Here is a 17,483-nt window from a genome sequence, read left to right as displayed (position 1 = left end):
GCCAAGGGTGGCGCCAGGTTTGCCGGGCACCGGTGCAATGCGTACAAGTGTAGCATTCCATAAATCCTTCCTCCCCAACGGTGTCTCAGGATACAGCATGTGCGAGAGCAGGCGCTTCCAGGGCACAGTGGGGCACTGCGGCCCCAGGCATGGGGACGCCGGCACCCCGACCTAGGCACCAAGGACAGGACGATCAGAATCGGCGGTTTGAGCCGCCCCTTCTGCTGTAAGACTCCAACAGCAACACGCCAACACCCCAACCTATTGCCACCCTGGTGCTATGTCTAGCGCGACCACTCGCAGGCGGCACGGGGCGGCACAGCCATCGCGGGATGGCGCACTGGACACTGCACTAGTGCACTGGCCGCCGCAGCCCCGCGTCTCCGTGTTTCTCCGCAACTAAATACTCCAAACGCCGCGTTCACTGCCGGTCCAGGTCCTAACGTCTGAACTCTGTCTGAACGCCGCCCGCCACCGCCACCACCGCCGCCATCAAGCCGCCGCCGTGGCACGTCCGCGGCACCTTCATCCAGGGGACTACCACCGGGCTCAACGACATGCATACGCACAACACCCTCGACATGGAACTGCACGTGAGTACAGCCACGAGTGCACTGCTGCACTTTCCCACACGCGCACAGACAGACACACCCGCACACACGTCCGCCCACACTCACTCTCGAACATCCGTGAACCGAAGCTACAACGTCCCTAAAAAGCGCAGCCCAACCCGCAACCTCAGGCTACAGTGATTCCAGTGATTCCATTGACCGGGTGTCTGTACAGTGCCTCCACGGGTGCGACGTGCTCCCATGGTGTATTAGGGCCATCCGTGGCTCTCGCCAACGCGGCGTCCCCACACGCGAACAATGTGTTGAGCTTGCGCCTAGGACAGACGACCACTCAGACGGTGTTAGAGGGCTAGCGCTGATACAGGATCGACCTATCTAGCTCCTCACATTACGGACCTATCGCTCCGCTCCCTGCACCCCGACGTCCCTGCACACGTTCAACAGCAGGGCATGCAAGCTGCCACTCTGCCCAATGCCCTAAGCCCACAGCATCCCTCCGCCGTGCCAGCCGCCGCATCCAGCTGCACCCTAGCAGCATCTAGCTGACTGACGATACCAAAGCGAAACTGATTACCATAAGGTCACCCGTACGGCCCCCTGCTGGATTTCTACATCTGCATCTCCGCAATCACACGGCCTGCGTGTGTGCGCACCTCGCATACAAGAATGCAAGCAGGGTGTGCAACCCTGGGAAACACAACGCACTGGACAGATGGTACAAGCCTTGCAACCAAAGGTGACGCGGGAGGAAAACTGCATGCCATCATACGCAGCGCTACAATATTAACGGAGCTGCGCGAGCATAAAACTGTAAAATTGCAGCGGTGCGACGCAGATACGTCGGCGCCGCACCAGCACACACATACCGGTACCCAGCGGCGGCGAACCCCTCTCCGTACGCTGTGTCCACACCGGAATTCGAGTCGAGCACCGCTTTGTCCGTGCAGGCCTTTCCACTACGCGCTGCATGTTCCACACTTACCGCCTCAGAGCCCTTACACCCCCACGATTGCGTATGCCCCGACGTGGCCCAGTAGCCGCCCTGGAGCACTGGGCGCCAAAAGATTACAGAACGTCACCATCGTGCCCACGTCAAGAGGTGCCATCCACTTATCCCCTTGCACACGTTCCCGGTCCGAGAGCAGCAGTGGGTTTAGCGGCGTTGGTATTATCACCGACGGTACGGAATCACCTGCATGCAGTAAGGTGCGTGTGCCGAGGCAGGTTGTGGCTCAGTGCTGTTGCGGGCGTATTGCTACCTTACTACTGAACATCAACCGCCACGTGTGCATACTGCAGGGCCACATATCCATACCCGCCACTTACGAAGTCAAACGCTTTGCCAGGCTTGATGCACTCATACGAGCAGTTACGAGAGCAGCTCTGAGTGGGGGGGGGGGGAACAAATGAGAAGGCGGGTTCCAGTGGTCACATGGGCTCCAGCCTATGGATACTGCACACGACGCTACATATCTACGCCTTGAGCAAATACCGGTGCCTTCAAACATGCATAGTTGAGGACCAGATACTGATGCCCACCCCCAGCAAGACACTAATTCTCAATCCGAGCGCAGAACCGATGCCACGGCACTCACCTTGGCCAGCCGCGCCTTGTCGCTCTCCAGAAGCGCGAAGCCGGTCTCTTCCTTGACCTGGGCCGGCAGCCGCAATCACGCGGGGCGGCGTTTTTGAGCACGCGCGCGGTATTCACGACGTGTTCACAGCACATCGGCGTGCCCTCCCTTCACTGTCCCTGGTGTGCCGTGAGGCAAACGCGCTGACAGTCTGACACGCACCTGCTTGGCGTAGAGGTCGATCGCCTCGTTGCATGCGGACTCGCAGGCGGTACGGCACACGTCCTTCAGCTCCTGGCCCTCCGCCTTCCTGTCGCCGGTCCCCGCACACGTACACAAGCGCAAACATAAAGCAGTATGCCGTGAGCAGGCCGCATACACATCAAGGCGCAGCTGCTTACCCCGCGCTCCGTGCGAAAGCTCCCATTCCTGCCTTCCCTGCCTAGCCCGTGCTGACCAGTTCGCACTCCATCCAGCCTCTGTCTTTCGCTTCAACCCATCCCTCTTGACCGCGCAAGGTGGCATGTACGCACTTGCACACTCGGTCTTTGGCATACAGCGCCTTATCGCCGGTGGGCAGGCCCTGGAACTGCGGCGTCTCCTGGGTGATATCCACAGCGCCCACACACGCGTCCACCGTGAAGCCCTTCTTGCGGGATATCACCTTCTCGCCCTGCAGCAAGCGGGAGCGGGTGAGCGGGTGAGCCGGCCGGATAGACAGAGGCTGGAAGAGCTAGGCTAGGGGCGGCCAAGGCTTGCAGGTGCAGCGAGCGCACCTGCAGCTGCTCAATCAGGTACTTCTTGAAGGACGTGCCGTACAGGGTGAAGGGCGTGATTGGATCGCGCTCTGCGGGAGTGGAGTCGGCATCGCCGCCACCAAAGAAGCCCGCTGCAAGGTCCGCGAGCGGGTTGGGTGTGACGGGCGTGACTGCAGCCGCCAGGCACTGGCGAGGGGCAGCAGGGGAGGGCAGCAGGCGTGGCACGCGGTGCTGATAGAATCAAGTCGGAGCGCAGGGTCGTAAGACTGGTGTTACACATACAAGCAGTGCTTGCATACCGACTGTAGGTTGCAGACTGCATAACCTCCGGCATGGATACGGTGGCGCACAGCTGCCGCGGCTGGCCTTCCATGCACACCGCCTATGTCCCCACATCCAATTCCCCATAGATGTACACTGCTTCTTGACTGCTGCCGTTTGGGCTTATATATCCTGTCTGCCCCCAGTCAAGCGCCCGGGTATTTGCCGGCGCCGGCGTCCCTCCTCACCTGACTGGGCGCCACTTCCGTGGCGTGCACCGCAGGCACACCGCCAAGCACCAGGCTGGCGACCGCTGCCACGGTCACAGCCCCATGTCCTAGTTTCCTTGCAATATGTGATACTGATTCATGGACTTCGACTGCCGTGCTATTCGTGTGGAGTCTTGGCAGCGCAATGTTTCTGGGCAGCGCGTTCTTCCTAGTGAGAGAGCAAGGCGAGGTCCGGTGCAGCGATTGGAACATTTTGACATGTAAAACATGACAAGGTAAGCGGGCATATCATCGGTTAAGAGCCGGGGCTGACCAATGGGCGCCCATTCGCAAATAACTTTTGCCAGAGTTTACAAGCTCACTCGCTCGCTCGTGTATACCTGTGTCGGATCAACCATTCTACTCTTGACCATGACATCATAATTATGCGTATCTGACCACACACCGACGCCTACAGTCGCGCGAAAGAAGTCACATCGTCGCGTGCACACTCGGGCAGCATGGCGAAGCCTGTGAAGGCTGCGCAGCCTGCTAAGGGTGGCAAAACTTTTGCAAAGCAGAGCCCCGGCACTAAGCGGAAAGGCGAGGCGGCGCCCGCTGGCGGCGCCGCGCGGCCGGCGAAGAAGTTCCGGGCGGAAAATGGCAAGCCGAAGGCGTCGGAGCCACTGAAGAAGCTATCATCGTAAGTGCTTGCTGCTTTGCACTGGAAGCGTGGCATGCGCACAGCGACGGCGGGTCCGTCCCGAAAGTCGGTGTGCGAATGGTGACATGCCCACCCCTTCGCCCAGGAAGGAGAAACGCGCCACCATCCGCGAGAAGAAGCTGGCGCACAAGAAGAACTGGGAGGTCATCCAGGTAAGGTATAGTTTGAGGGAGACCGGCATAGAGGACAGGGCTATTGGGCTGCGCGTTGCCGCTAGATTGCGCACACATTGGCCCTGCCTTCCCGTCCCGGGTGCGTAAGCTGAACCTGTGTCGTTTCCGTCCTACAGGATGCTGTGTTGCTGTGGGAGCGGCTGCGCCCCAAGGAGACGCCAGACGCAGAGCGCAAGCAGCTGGTCAATGATATCCTGAAGAAGGTGCGCTACGGGGGCGTGCCGTGGTTTGTGGGGCAGCGCGGCGGCGGCGCCCGCCGCCGCCGCCGTCTGCACGTCATCCGCATATCATGCTTAGATGGCGCTGCAAGCTGCGCCCACATCTTTCATTGCGATGTCTCAAAACTCACACGCTTGTCCAATACCCACTGTTGTCTTAACGTCGCCAGGTCAAGGGTAAGCTGCTGGAGCTGGTGAACCACCACACTGCCAGCCGCGTGATCCAGTTCTGCATCAAGCACGGCGGCGAGACCGAGCGCAAGGCGGTGATGGAGGAGGTGCGCGCCAACATCGTGGAGCTGTCCAAGTCCAAGTACGGCCACTTCCTGGTGCGCAAACTCATCAACACAGCCAAGAAGGACGAGGTGCCGGGTGAGTGGAGCGACATGGTTTCCTGCACGGTACGGGGTCGGGGAAGGGGCTCGGGCGTTGACGAACTGGGACGGGGCGGCGTCTTGTATGGGCCCGCGAATGTCCATCCCGTCAGTGGACGCGCGATGTCGCTTCTGGCTCCGGCTGCTTTGGATCCGTCGCCTATCTGCGATCAGTCCGCTTTGCCGAATACTTCGCACGCACGAAATTAGAAACCCGCTTGTGGCCTCCCCTGTGGCCCAACCGGTACATGTTCGTGCGAACAGCACTCGGGCTATGTCACACTGACGGTGCCAACTTGCGGTCCGGATGGTCCTCTTTAATCCCGACATTCCATGAGCGACAGCGCGCACACGCATGCGCAAGCGCGCCCGGCGCTTCTGGCGCTGGCACGGCCTTCTCTCGCAGTCTCCCGTTTCCCTGCCGCCAACGGCTTACACCTGCCTTCCTCCGCTTCTCTCCGTGCCTACCTCTTGCTCGCGCGCAGGTATCGTGCGCCTGTTCCGCGGCCATGTGGCCCAGCTGCTGCGCCAGCCGTACGGCGCCGACGTCATCACCGACCTGTATGACGTGGCGGGCACCTCTGACCGCAATGCCATGTGCTCTGAGTTCTACGGCAAGGAGTTCGTGCTGTTCGACGGCCTGGCCGGCGAGGCGGGCCGCCTGCACAGTCTGCAGCAGCTGATGGCGGGCGCGCCGGCCGCCAAGAAGCGCGCCATCCTGCAGCACTTCGCCAAGGCGCTCATCCCCATCATGGAGAAGGCGCTGGTGCACCCGCCCATCACACACAGGTATGCGCAAGGGATTGGGGTATGGGAAGAAGGACACGTTGCATTGGGCCGGTGCATGGCATGTGCTTGGCGACTGGCATGGCCGAGCATGCATCGCACGCCATTGCGCTACTCGAGACTCGCTGATGACAAGGACTTAGTCCCAACAGTCTGAGGGGGAACTTTGGTCGGTACCCCCCTTCTTGATGAATATTAGATATCATCTTTCGGGGCTGAGAGTCAGAACAAGCTGCACCCTGCATGGCACACAGCATCAAGTCTTGCAGATTCGGTGATGACATGGATTTAGTCCCAACAGTCTGAGGGGGAACTTTGGTCGGTACCCCCCTTCTTGATGAATATTAGATATCATCTTTCGGGGCTGAGAGTTTGCAGGCTTGTTGCCGCACGCACGCACACGCATGCCCATGCACGCATTTGGGCTCACCCGCATGCAGCAAGCAAGGAGTTCGGTGATGACATGGATTTAGTCCCAACAGTCTGAGGGGGAACTTTGGTCGGTACCCCCCTTCTTGATGAATATTAGATATCATCTTTCGGGGCTGAGGACTCCTCCGCTGCTCATGCATGAGCCTACGCGCACACACCACCGCGCCGCACACTACATCGCCACGCGCTGGCGCTCGTTGCCTCTCCTTGCACAGGCTCCGGGCTCCGCCACCGCTACTGCGCAACACTTCTTTTCTTACCAAGGTCACGCCCCGATGCTCACACCCTGCCCTCGCTTCCTGCCTTGCTGCCGCGCAGGCTGGTGAAGGACTACCTGGAGTGCAGCACGGGCATGACGGTGGAGGAAGCGGTGGAGACGCTGTCGTCCACGGGCGAGGCCGTGCTGCGCATGGTGCACACGCACGAGGGCGCGGCGGCGGCGTGCATGGTGCTGGGGTACGGCACGCCCAAGGACCGCAAGAAAGTGGTGAGGGCTATGAAGGGCCACGTGGCCAAGATGGCGGCGGACGAGTGGGGCCACGTGGTGCTCTGCATGGCGCTGGGCTGCGTGGACGACACGGCGCTCACCGGCAAGATCGTCGTGCCGGAGCTCAAGGTGCGTGGAAGCTGGTCCTGGCGGGAGAACGTGGTCCGGGTGGTTCAGTGGCGACTGGGAGCGTGTGCATAGGCTGCACGCAACCGCATGGAGCAATGGGCCAGTGTTCTGTTCGCTGATGACACCATTTGTCGACGGGCGGTCTGAATCTTTTGATGAGTGTCGACATTAAGCGTCCGCAAGGGCGTGTCTGAGAGCAGACAATCTGGCGTTGCATGTGCCTGTCGCGTTTCCGCATATATTGCACTGCAAAGCACGGTCGCTGATGACACCATTTGTCGACGGGCGGTCTGAATCTGTTGATGAGTGTCGACATTAAGCGTCCGCAAGGGCGTGTCTGAGATCCGTCGCTGCTGCACCTCGCACCCTCCGCATCACCATGCCGCTGCGTCCACCGCAGCTCCCACCCACCGCATGTCCGGCCCCGACGTGCCCGCCCTTGGTCCCAGGCGTGCCCCTAACCTTGCGCTGCTCCGCAAACTCTTGTGGCCTACAGGAGCTGCTGTCAGAGGGCGTGCACGAGGCCACTGCTGTGCGTGTGCTGATGCAGCTGCTGGCGCCCGACAGCCGGCGGCACTTCCCGCCCGCAATCTACGACATGCTGCACCCGCCGCAGCGCACCGTCAAGGGCAGCACCGGCAAGGCCGTCACAGACCTGGAGGGCGAGGAGGTGAGCTCGGGGCGCCCCTTGCATGCTCACCCCGCGCTTGCGCATTTGCTTGATAGCTGGTGAAGTTTGCGCCTTAGATGCAGACGAGAGACTGGTATGCGCTGCATATACCTTGGTGGCTTGCATTTAGTCGTAGTCGACTTGCTGGCGTGAGTGCTCATCCACCCACGCCCCCGTTTTCTCTGCAGGATGAGGTGCTTGACTTCGATGTGGGCGGCGACGGCGGCGAGGAGGATGACGGCGACGAGCTGTTTACGTCCAAGAAGGACAAGAAGGCCGGCAAGGCTGGCAAGAAGGGCGGTGAGGTGGCCGGCGACAAGGCGGCAGACAAGGCCAAGCCCAAGGCCAAGGGGAGAGCGGACCAAGCCGACCAGGACGCGGACGAAGACGGCGGCGGCGAGGAGGGCGTTGAGGAGGGCGGTGAGCGGGTGCTAGGCTCCAGCAAGAAGGACCCGGCGGTGCGGCGGCGTGAGCTGCTGGGCAGCGGGCCCAAGAGCCTGTCGGCGGCACTGACGGCGGTAGTTGCGGGTGCGGCGGCGGCGCTCGTGCGCTCGCCGCACGGCGGCGAGCTGGTGGTTGAGGTGGCGCGCGGCGGCGAGGGCGGGCTGCTGGCGGAGCTGGACGCGGCGGGCGTGGGCGCGGTGCAGGAGGCGCTGGTGGAGGACGCGGCGCGCAGCCCGGAGGAGGTGGCGGAGGCAGCGGGCGCCGGCATCGGCGATGACGAGGAGGAGGTAGAGGCGGGGGTTGCGGGGCCCGCGCCAGCGGCTGCCGAGCACGTGTTCCTGAACTTCTTCTCCAGCCGAGCGCTGCGGCGGTTGCTGCTGGCGGCGGCGGAAGAGGAGGACGGCAGCGGCGGCGCAGCGGCAAACTTTGCCAAGCAGCTGTGGGAGCGGGCGGTCAAGGGGCGTTGCAAGCAGTGGGTGGGCACGCATGCGGAGAAGGTGCTGGCGGCGCTGCTGCACTGCGGCGTGCCCGAGGTGCAGGCTGCCGCGGCCAAGGAGCTCAAGCCGCTGGTCAAGGGCCCTGTCGAGGAGTGGGCCAGCAAGTTCCTGTCGCACAAGGACAAGCCCCACCATGGCCCCGGAGCGGCGCACGGCAAGGAGCAGCAGCAGCCTGCGGCTGTGACCGCCGCGCCACCCAGCACAACGCCGGCGGCGAAGGGCAAGCAGCAGCCCCAGACGCCGGCGACGGCTGGCGGGAAGCGAGCTGCGCAGGGTCAGGACGTTGGGCAGAGTGGGAAAGCCAAACAGGCGAAGCGCAAGTAGCGGCTGCGCGCAACAGCTGTTGATCTAGGTGTCGTAGTTAGCACGGAACTGTACAATGTACAATTACATAGGCAGGAATGGTGTTGCCAGTCGAGGCTTGCAAGAAGCTCTGTCACACTTGTCGCACCCGTGGAGGGCACTGTAACATAGCTGGCCTTGGTTTCGCCTTGCACTGCCGTTGCGTGAGGAATGCGCGTCAGCAAACTTCCAGCCAGCCAGCAACTTGTCGGTGCCGTATCTCCGGCGTTCGACCAGCCGCGCGCTCACCCGCCGACCCGCGTCATTGGCGATGACAGAACCACATATGGTTCGATTGCCTTGGTTTCACGGTGCACGCGCGTACCCACTGGCAGCCTGCAAGTGCCCGCACGATGCACCACGCAGCAGCGCCCGGGAATCGTGGTGCAGTCTTGAAGGGCAGCGTGCAACGACCGTACAGGCCGGACAGTGCTGGGCTGGACGCTTACACATATCCAGTCCGGGCTCCCGTCAGCCAGTACGGTAAGTCTTCAGCGCATCCGGCGGCGGCGGCGCCAGCAGCGGGGGAGAGCGGGGGAGAGGAGGAGAGCGCAGCGTCGCCCAAGAAGCGGCGCAAGCGCGCAGGCTGAGGAGCCGGCTGGTGTCTAGGTAGCGGTCCGCGGTGGGGCTGGCAGGGCATGCGTAGCGGCATGACAAGTAGTGCGGCTGTTGACAACTGTGCTGCGTCTGGCTGCGGTTGGCTCTGCTGTGGCATCGCGATTGCTAGGCACCTGATTTGGCTATGTGCCTGTGGAAACCGACCCCGGCTATGTCCGGGCGATGAGGTTGTTCGGCCTCAGACTGTGGAGGGGCTCAGCCCCTTTTCCCGTGACCGGGGAACACTTGTCTGTAGTTCAATGTGAGCGTGTTTACATTTCTGCGCGGTCTGGTATGTGCGTTAACAAGGAGGTGGCTGCCTTAGGGAGGCAGGAAAAGGGCTGAGCCCTCCCCTCCCGGGTCGTTATCAACCCAGCCACCTTGATGCGGGCGCCTACTAAGCACACGCCTCTATGTTGGGGGCCTTTGGCATCCCCGCAAATCCGGACGTGGCCGGTTGGGTGGGGTGCACAGTCCGTGCTAACCCGCAGCTAACAAACTAGTCACGTCACTCGCCGCCAATCGACACGTGCACCCTCAGCCCCACGCCCTGCTAGCGCCGTTCAGGCTCTCAGCCCGGCCCCGCCGCCGCCGGCGGCCATGGCGGCCGCTGCAGCTTGGTCGGCCGCTCGAAGCCCATCAGCTTCAGCAGGAGGAGCACACGGATCACGTTGGCGGCGGAGACGTCGCGGTTCTGGGGATGGGGAACGGGGAGGAAGAAGAGAGCGCACTCCCGCTGACCCCTCAGCAGACACTGGCCGGTCTAAACCTGGCCGGTCTAAACCTGCGTGCCGGCGGCGTGTTGGGCGGCACCACGCTCTCCTCTCCTTGCCCGTGCGTTAAAAAGAAGGACCCGGTCACAACTTGCCGCTCTCACGGCGTCGTTCGATGTCAACCGTAGTGCAGGCAACGTCATGACAGCATGCAGCACCCAGACAGGGCTTCTTTGCATCCGGTCCCTGCACCCGAACATGTTACAGGACGAGAACAGTTGGCTGGTCCCCATCACACCGCCAGACGGCCGAGGCCGAAGGTCCACCGAACAGGCTAATGTCCCCCGCCTACTGGTAGGCGGGGCCGGTCTTCACATGCACCGCAGTCGCGCAAATGCATTTGGTCCAAGGGCCAAGCGCAACCATTCACAGCGCTTCCAGGTAGCCATGCCTCTTTTAAGCACTCCCGCTGACCCCTCAGCAGACACTGGCCGGTCTAAACCTGCGTGCCGGCGGCGTGTTGGGCGGCACCACGCAGGACCACGCTCTCCTCTCCTTGCCCGCTGCCTTCGCTTCGCATGCACAAGCTGTTGGTGGAACCCAGCTCCAGCCGCTGCAAACATTGGGTTCAGCGCTGCCGGGCCCTATACGCCGCCACTGTCGCCAATGGGCCGCGGGCCACTGCTACCGCCACCGGGCCCCGCACCGCCGCCATCACTGCCACCTCCGCACAGAGAAGCTATCCTGGCCTTGGGACCCGGATTGCTCGGCTCCACCGGGGCGCGCACGCCCCCATCCGCGGCTTTCGCCAACGCGGTATCCACACACGGAGAGCCAATGTGTTGGTACTGCACCTGAAACAGATAATCACCTGGGTCACCCCATGACAATACACACGTCTAATAAGGCCAAGCCCCGCGTCCTGCGCTCACGGTCACTCCAACTACCACATTACTTGGTCAAACGGCCGGCTGCACACTCATAGCCGGGTTGGTTAGGTCAGGATGTCATTATTCACGACCAACCGGTCGAGCAGGGCGCCCGTGAGGCCAAGGGCTATTTATAGCTCGTCCTCGGCACGCAGAAACTCGCCTGCGGGTAGTGCAGGCGTAGGGCGAAAACAGGTGCCGCCCGTCAGCGCCAAAAGCACAACCGCGACGTTTCGTCGATCCCACCTGCCCCAAAACAACGCTGCCTACGTGCAATCCCTTCAGCACCCTGCCTCCCCTGCTGCCCACTCACCGCAGTCGGCCTGGTGGAAGGTGACGACGGCGTTGGGGTCCAGATTCCGGCACTCGTTGGTGGACTTGGCGGTCACGCCGAAGCCCAGCGGGATGTCAGCCATGTTGTAGATGACCACACCCGTGTAGGCGGGCGTGTTCTCGGTGATGCGCGCCAGGCCGCTTTTGAGCACGTTGTTGCCGTACAGGAACTGCATCTCCGCGGAAGGCTTCACCCAGATCTGTCGGGCGTGAGGGGAGCAGTGCAGGGCGCCACAGGGCGTGACAGGACAGCTGAAACACATGCGAGGAGCCAGGCGTCATATGCTGCTCGGCTGGAAAACGGATGGGACGTCGAGCCCAGGCCCGTGGCTGGCGCTGACAAGAGTCATAGCACGTGATGGCTCGGCGTCTTCGGGTGCTGGGACTGTCCCCTCTGTAACATCCGCATTCATAGCACGGCGCAGGTGCTTCCAGTCCGCAGGAACGTAACGGCGGGAGCGCAGGTTCTCGGGCTTCATGCGTTGCTTGGCTTGCTTCTCAAACAGAATGCGGCAGTGTCTGTACTGCGCGTGTCCTATTGCGTGCATTCCACGTCCCTGGGATGGTGCGTGCAGTGCACTCCCTGGTTGTATTTCCTAGCCCGTTCACTAACACGTCTAGCCCTTCCTGTCCCTTGCGGAGTTCTTCATAGCTGCTGCCCGTCACGCCGCACCATCGCTCACCTTGTACTTCGCGTATTGCGAAATGAGGTCCAGCGCCCCAATGGTCAGGCGGAACTTCCCCGTGTGCGTCAGCTTGCCGATGCACGTTCCCAGCGCCACCAGCTTGTCTCGTGCAACCTGCAAGTGCACAGCACGGAAGCATATACATGTAACCTGCAATCGCAACACGCCGACAGCAAGGAGCACGCACACCTTCACGGCCCCCTCGACGCCACCCCGCAGGCACGCGTGCACAAAACCCAAGAGCAAGCCGAAGGGCCGCGTAGGCCCTACGCGGCTTCCCCGCGTCACCCCAGTCGCTCACGTTTGTGGCCTTCTTCATCAGCCTCTCCTTCACATAGAAAACCTTGTTTTTGTGCAGGCGGAAACAGTGCGGGTCGTTTGGCCGGTCGATGAGGTTCTTTATGTTCTTGCCTATGAATTTGTAAAGCTTCTCGAACACAGCTTTCGTCTCCTGCATGACAGGGAGCGAAAGCGCGTCGATAACAGACTAGCGGCCGAAGCGTCGCGACGCCAGCCCGCCAGGCTCTCGACGGCGGCTGTGCAACAATTAATTGACTTCAGAACCTAAAATAACTTGCCTCTTCTGTGAGCGGACGCATTTTCGGTACAAGCGCAAGACAAGGCAGCCGCGAAAGCAAACTTTGTTACTGTGCAGTGTAGCAAGCCGGCGTAGCGTTGTTAGCAGCAAGTGAAAATTGCATGAAAGCTCCAGATAATGCTGAAAAGCTACATTAGCGGAGAAGAACTGTCAGCTTGGCACCCATGCAACTTTCATTCGGCAAACAAAGCCCAACTCCAAGTTCGCTTGCTCGGGTTATGTTGCGGGTGTATGTTACGGTACAGGTTTTAGCCACTGATACTGAAATTCAAGCCTTTCCAACTTGCTGTAAAACAAGCCAAACATGGCCGCGGGCCTTCCGCCAGTGCAGTACTCTATCGATACAGATGCAGACCTGGAGACTCGGCTTGCTGGCAAGGGGCTGAAAGGTAGGCCTCGGCATGTGCCGCGCCATCGAAGCTGTGTTTGACGACCAACCTTGCGCTGTGGGGGCACATTTGCAGTGGTGGAGATTTTCTCGGAGTGGTGTGGGCCTTGCAAGAGTGTACTACCCACGTTCCGGAGAATTCGCCTGGACAAGGACGACGAGAACGCACTGCTGTTCCTCACGGTGAGCCCCTGCCCCCCCGCGTCCAAACCCTGGCCGTTCTGCACATGCCCTGCCGCCCATTCCAGTCACAGCAGCAACTGAACAGCGGCCTTGCGAATATAGGTGTGCGCTGAGAAGTGCAACTTCCTTGAAACCGCTAAGGAGCATCGAGGGAAGTCGGAGCCGCTGTTCCTGCTCTACAGGGTACGTGCTATGCCCGGTCGCTGTCAGCGTAGGCAACTCGCAGGGGCAGACTTACGGGCGTCAGGGATTGAGGTCGGATGATGCAGGCATTCGCCTGTTCATCCCGGGTCCTTGCACGGAACGGGATGGAGTCATTGGTGCCTGTACTGGAATGATGAATGGCTGCACGTAGCCGAGCCGACCGCCATACACTGCACAGTGCTGACCCATACGGAGCCCTCTGCCCACACAGAACGGGCAGCTCAAGGCACGGATAGAGGGTGCCAACACGCCAGCACTAAACCAGCAAGTGCTGTCATTGACACCGGCGAACGCCGACGTTGATGACCTAGAGGTGAGTGTGTAGGGTGCATGGACACTGGTACTGGTATGCGCGCAGTGCAAGGGGAGAACCACCACACCGACACAGCGCTGTGGGGTATGCTCAGGATGATAAGATGCAGCTATAAAACGGCGCCGCCGGCACAGGGCACAGTCAGCTGCAGGCGATGGGCCACGGGCATCTCAGTGACAAGGTACTCTCGCCAGTACCAGGGGGCCTGGTGCGCTTGCAAGTCGCAAAGCCGTCTGTGGAGCCCCGATCCGCAAAATTGACAGCTGCATCGGTGGCTGGCAGTGGATCGCGCCCGTGACCAAGTGGATTGGGCATGTGTAGGGCGAGCCGTTGTCAACTTGGCATGGTCGTGGTACGAGATTCACATCATGGCTTGCCCCCAGCCACGGTGCGGTTGAAGTGTGTACACCTCGTCCGTGCCTATCCCCCCTACCAGGAGAACCCCATGTACCTGGCCAAAATGGAGCGGGAGCGCATTGCCCGCGGCGAAACAGTGAAGGACGCCAAGGGGGCGAAGAAGGGCAAGAAGTGAGCAGCTATGGGCTGACTGTAAGGTTGCAGCGGGGACATGACCGCATGGCTGTGGTGCGGCTGCACAACACAACAAGCAGAGTGCCGACATGTTACAGTCGGAGGTGGGGAAGGCATGGTGCGTGGCATTTGGCACGAGGACAAGCAGACACCTCGACCTCACGTGGGCCCGAAAAAGGCGCTGCCGCCGGAACTATTACGAGGGGCGAAGGGAATGTGCTTGGACTATGTCCGGAGCTGATAACCCAGGAGCCTTTATTCAGTGTGCACATGGCAGCAGCCATATGCATGGAAGGGAGCTGCGGATGGCTTGAAAATATCTGAGGTGACGGCCCTGGAGGCCATTGTGTGTATCGGGCGTGTTGAGTGGTGGCGCCTGACAGTGACACGCCGGCCCTTCCAGTCGTTCGGGACCCCCGTAGCTGTGTCCTCGCCTATAACCCTGAGGGATAGACCCAGCGAGGCCAAAGTCAGGGGCCAGCAAGGAGGCAGAAAGCAATTCCCGCCATTGAAACATCTTCACGGCCAGAGATGTGTTATCCAAGCCTTGCCAGCCTCAACCAATACCCACAAGCAGGAACGGTCACGCTCACTTATAGGGTGCTCTGCTGTTACTTTCGAAGAGCTGCGTGACGAGAGTTACTGAGTGATTGTGCCAGTTGCAACTCGGCCGTACGTGCGCCCGGCCTTCGAGGTCCGTCAGCCTTCTACTGAGCATGAATTAAACTTCACCGCTTTACATAATTACGCTTATTTGCACAACACTTCAAGAACCCACAGTAGCCAATCGGTGCGCAAGAAGGCGCTCGCGCATATATCACCTCTGCAATTGCCTGCAAGTCTGATAGATGCCGAACTCGCCTCGCGCTGGTACGTGGTCCTCCCGGCCGTGAGCGCGAGCTCAGCCTTCAATTGAAATGGCGCTTGCACCCAAATCCAGAAATGCGTGCGTGGCTGGCGTTCTCCGCAACGTTTACGTATCGGGACTTGCGGCTGGAGTAAAAAGCGTCAGGAAGTCGCTGCAGGTAGTGATGCCCTGTGCTCTGTCTGCGTGTTTCGCAGACGCTGTTGCCCATTACGAGCCAGTGCGCTCTTCGATAGAGTATGTTCCAAGGAGGCTGCGGAAAGGCCTGCAGGTATGACAGGGTCCGACTTGAGTGCGCGGGGTGCCCTTTCCCTGAGGCAGGGGAACCCCGCCCCTGCCCTGCAGTGATAGTTGGGAGCAAGTACCCGCGAGCACAGATCGTTACATATGCTACGACATGAGTGCTTAATCGATTTGCTCCCTCATCCATGCGCAGACGCCGCCTGCCGACGGGGCTGGGCTGCTCAACGCCACGCGCAACCTGGTCCGTCCTGCGAAAGGGAAGGGTGCCCCACCACCGGATGAGCGGGAGTGGGAGTTCCGCACGTCCAAGCACTTCGTGCCGTCCTCCAGCTTCAAAAGCCAAATGTGAGTGAGATGCATCTAGGAAATCATATGAGGGCTGGGGACATGAGGGCAATACAGCCGCAGCAGTAGCAAGCTGGCCCAGTGCACTTCGGCACTTCAGGGCACTTCCGCTCACCCGCGGCGATCACACGCCCACCCACCTATCTCGGCGAGTCCTGCATTCCGCCAACCCCTTTTGCTGTGAAAATTTCGCAGGAACACGGTGCTCAACCACAACATGAGCTCCACTGTTCCCGAGTCCGCTGCCAAGCCGGTGGGCCTGCGGCTGTCGGAGCGCTCGTACCTCGGTAATCTCATGGGCGGCGGTGTGTCGGTGGCCGTGGAGGTGAGCAAACATGGCGCAGGGAGCAATTCGGTTCGAGTGCGCGCTTACACGGGATGGCGTGCCTGCATGTTTCCCTTCATTAAATCATCCAAACGCTCTCGCAAAGCTTTGAAGTATGTACAAAGTCAGGCAGCTCCGGCCTGCAGTCCACACGGCCTTTTTACTAATCGGTGCTGCGCTGTTCTTTATGCTTGCAGTCACCACAGCACAAGCCCATGAAGCGGCCAGGGACTGCCGCGCCGGCGTACCGCACGGACCGCGTCTTCGGCATGGTGCCGGCGTCCAACCGACCGGAGGAGGAGCACCAATACGCCCTTGTGTCCACGGCACGCCGGGGTGAGCCCGCCCCACTACCTCGTCTTCAGTCGCACACATCGGCACGGCTCCCATACTGGCACTGCCATCGTAGCGAGAAACAATAGTCTTCCGCCTTAGTTTTCAAGCCCATCATGCCTCGTTCTCATTCTTCCGCAGACGTGTTCGTCAACACCGGGCGCCCCAGCACGGCGCCCGCGTGCGTGCTGGTCGGCAAGAAGACTCTGTCCCGCACCGGCTACGACCTCAGCCGTGCCGCACACGACGACGTGGTGCGGTACCGCCACTCGGGCGGCATCTGCCCCGCAGAGTACAAGGTGCGGAGGGCTCCACTACTGGAGGCGTGTTCCGCACAGGCACAAACTAGCTCTCACGCCACAGCACTGCACGTGCGACGGGTCGCCCAGGCTGTGCGACCCCCTGACACCATGAATCAAATCGTAGCACTCTGTCCACAGCGCTCGCTGACGCTGACCCTCCTTCTGGTCTGCTCCGCAGCTGAGCACCGAGCGCCCCGCCGCGCCGCAGCGGGCCGCCGCCGCCGCGCCGACGCCCGAGTCCAAGGCCAGCTTCTTCGCCGCTCGCAGCAGCTACCAGGTCAACCGGGCGCGCGGCCACATGTCGGACATCCTCATGGGCCACGCCTGAGCACCGCCTGGCTGCCGCCCCCTGTTGCTCTCCGTCCGCTCTAAGAAGCTGCATGGGGCCGGCCATCGCGCGTTGCGGACCGCCTGCGCATTTGCAGTCCGAAGGTGCATGACTGTAGCGGATGTTGCGAAGTCGGGTCCACGTAGGGGCACACGCTCCGCCGTCCATAGCTATTGATTGGAAGCTAGCAAGGCACGCAGATGCACTAGCAGTAGGGATTAGTGGGTTAGGCACGTGTGGCGGCATCGTGCATTAGGAAGAGCAACAGGAGGACAGCAAGGATAGGTGCGGTAAGAGGAGAACGGCACGGACATGCACACGTGCCAGGAACTCACCGGCGAAAGGTTCAGATGCCTGCCTGAGGCTGAGCTCTGACAAGCGCTGAATATTTGTTGCTGCTGTGGGCTGCTGTAGTACTTGCACTGGGTATGCGGTTTCCTAACAGGTGCATTCCCAAACACGTACTTTGCGTTGTTTGCTATGAATGATTGGTGTCTCCCCGAGAAAACCGAATTCGCCGTCAACGTGCCATGGATACTTTGCTCCCGACCCCACGCACCAGTTCGTATTGCTCGCCCGCCAGCAGTTCGCGTAGCAAGCACTGACATGTGCAATGT

General features: G+C 61.1%; 6 protein-coding genes across 6 annotated transcripts; 4 read left to right on the top strand and 2 right to left on the bottom strand.

The window, feature by feature from the left end:
• Window positions 1–97: 97 nt before the first annotated feature.
• CHLRE_12g529000v5 (uncharacterized protein) lies at window positions 98–3,690 on the bottom strand. The gene is made up of 7 exons (XM_043068530.1): window positions 3,414–3,690; window positions 2,923–3,090; window positions 2,680–2,819; window positions 2,369–2,456; window positions 2,168–2,224; window positions 1,899–1,955; window positions 98–1,764 (listed from the first exon to the last, which is right to left on the bottom strand). Exons 1-7 carry the CDS (start codon window positions 3,645–3,647, stop codon window positions 1,744–1,746), a joined length of 765 nt encoding a protein of 254 aa, XP_042918625.1. The 5' UTR covers window positions 3,648–3,690; the 3' UTR covers window positions 98–1,743.
• A 104-nt stretch (window positions 3,691–3,794) lies between these two features.
• On the top strand, window positions 3,795–8,789 carry CHLRE_12g528950v5 (uncharacterized protein). Its single transcript, XM_043068529.1, has 8 exons — window positions 3,795–4,077; window positions 4,184–4,250; window positions 4,388–4,474; window positions 4,660–4,861; window positions 5,349–5,652; window positions 6,400–6,697; window positions 7,194–7,367; window positions 7,556–8,789. Exons 1-8 carry the CDS (start codon window positions 3,896–3,898, stop codon window positions 8,630–8,632), a joined length of 2,391 nt encoding a protein of 796 aa, XP_042918624.1. The 5' UTR covers window positions 3,795–3,895; the 3' UTR covers window positions 8,633–8,789.
• Window positions 8,790–8,960: 171 nt separating this feature from the next.
• Window positions 8,961–9,536, top strand: CHLRE_12g528926v5 (uncharacterized protein). The gene has a single exon (XM_043068528.1). It carries the CDS (start codon window positions 9,004–9,006, stop codon window positions 9,238–9,240), a length of 237 nt encoding a protein of 78 aa, XP_042918623.1. The 5' UTR covers window positions 8,961–9,003; the 3' UTR covers window positions 9,241–9,536.
• A 673-nt stretch (window positions 9,537–10,209) lies between these two features.
• On the bottom strand, window positions 10,210–12,610 carry CHLRE_12g528900v5 (uncharacterized protein). Its single transcript, XM_001696919.2, has 5 exons — window positions 12,487–12,610; window positions 12,210–12,359; window positions 11,906–12,022; window positions 11,203–11,422; window positions 10,210–11,052 (listed from the first exon to the last, which is right to left on the bottom strand). The coding sequence occupies exons 1-5, from the start codon at window positions 12,505–12,507 to the stop codon at window positions 11,021–11,023; spliced, it is 540 nt and encodes a 179-aa protein (XP_001696971.1). The 5' UTR covers window positions 12,508–12,610; the 3' UTR covers window positions 10,210–11,020.
• A 91-nt stretch (window positions 12,611–12,701) lies between these two features.
• Window positions 12,702–14,650, top strand: CHLRE_12g528850v5 (uncharacterized protein). Its single transcript, XM_001696808.2, has 5 exons — window positions 12,702–12,895; window positions 12,971–13,077; window positions 13,180–13,260; window positions 13,493–13,594; window positions 14,031–14,650. Exons 1-5 carry the CDS (start codon window positions 12,811–12,813, stop codon window positions 14,124–14,126), a joined length of 471 nt encoding a protein of 156 aa, XP_001696860.1. The 5' UTR covers window positions 12,702–12,810; the 3' UTR covers window positions 14,127–14,650.
• Window positions 14,651–14,730: 80 nt separating this feature from the next.
• On the top strand, window positions 14,731–17,388 carry CHLRE_12g528800v5 (uncharacterized protein). The gene is made up of 7 exons (XM_001696809.2): window positions 14,731–14,995; window positions 15,188–15,261; window positions 15,427–15,578; window positions 15,774–15,903; window positions 16,101–16,239; window positions 16,378–16,535; window positions 16,717–17,388. Exons 1-7 carry the CDS (start codon window positions 14,974–14,976, stop codon window positions 16,864–16,866), a joined length of 825 nt encoding a protein of 274 aa, XP_001696861.1. The 5' UTR covers window positions 14,731–14,973; the 3' UTR covers window positions 16,867–17,388.
• The last annotated feature ends 95 nt before the right edge of the window (window positions 17,389–17,483 follow it).

The sequence above is a fragment of the Chlamydomonas reinhardtii genome, chromosome 12, assembly GCF_000002595.2.
Source record: "Chlamydomonas reinhardtii strain CC-503 cw92 mt+ chromosome 12, whole genome shotgun sequence".
NCBI lineage: Eukaryota > Viridiplantae > Chlorophyta > Chlorophyceae > Chlamydomonadales > Chlamydomonadaceae > Chlamydomonas > Chlamydomonas reinhardtii.
Note: the sequence above shows the minus strand (reverse complement) of the source record. Positions and strands in the feature narration are given on the sequence as shown.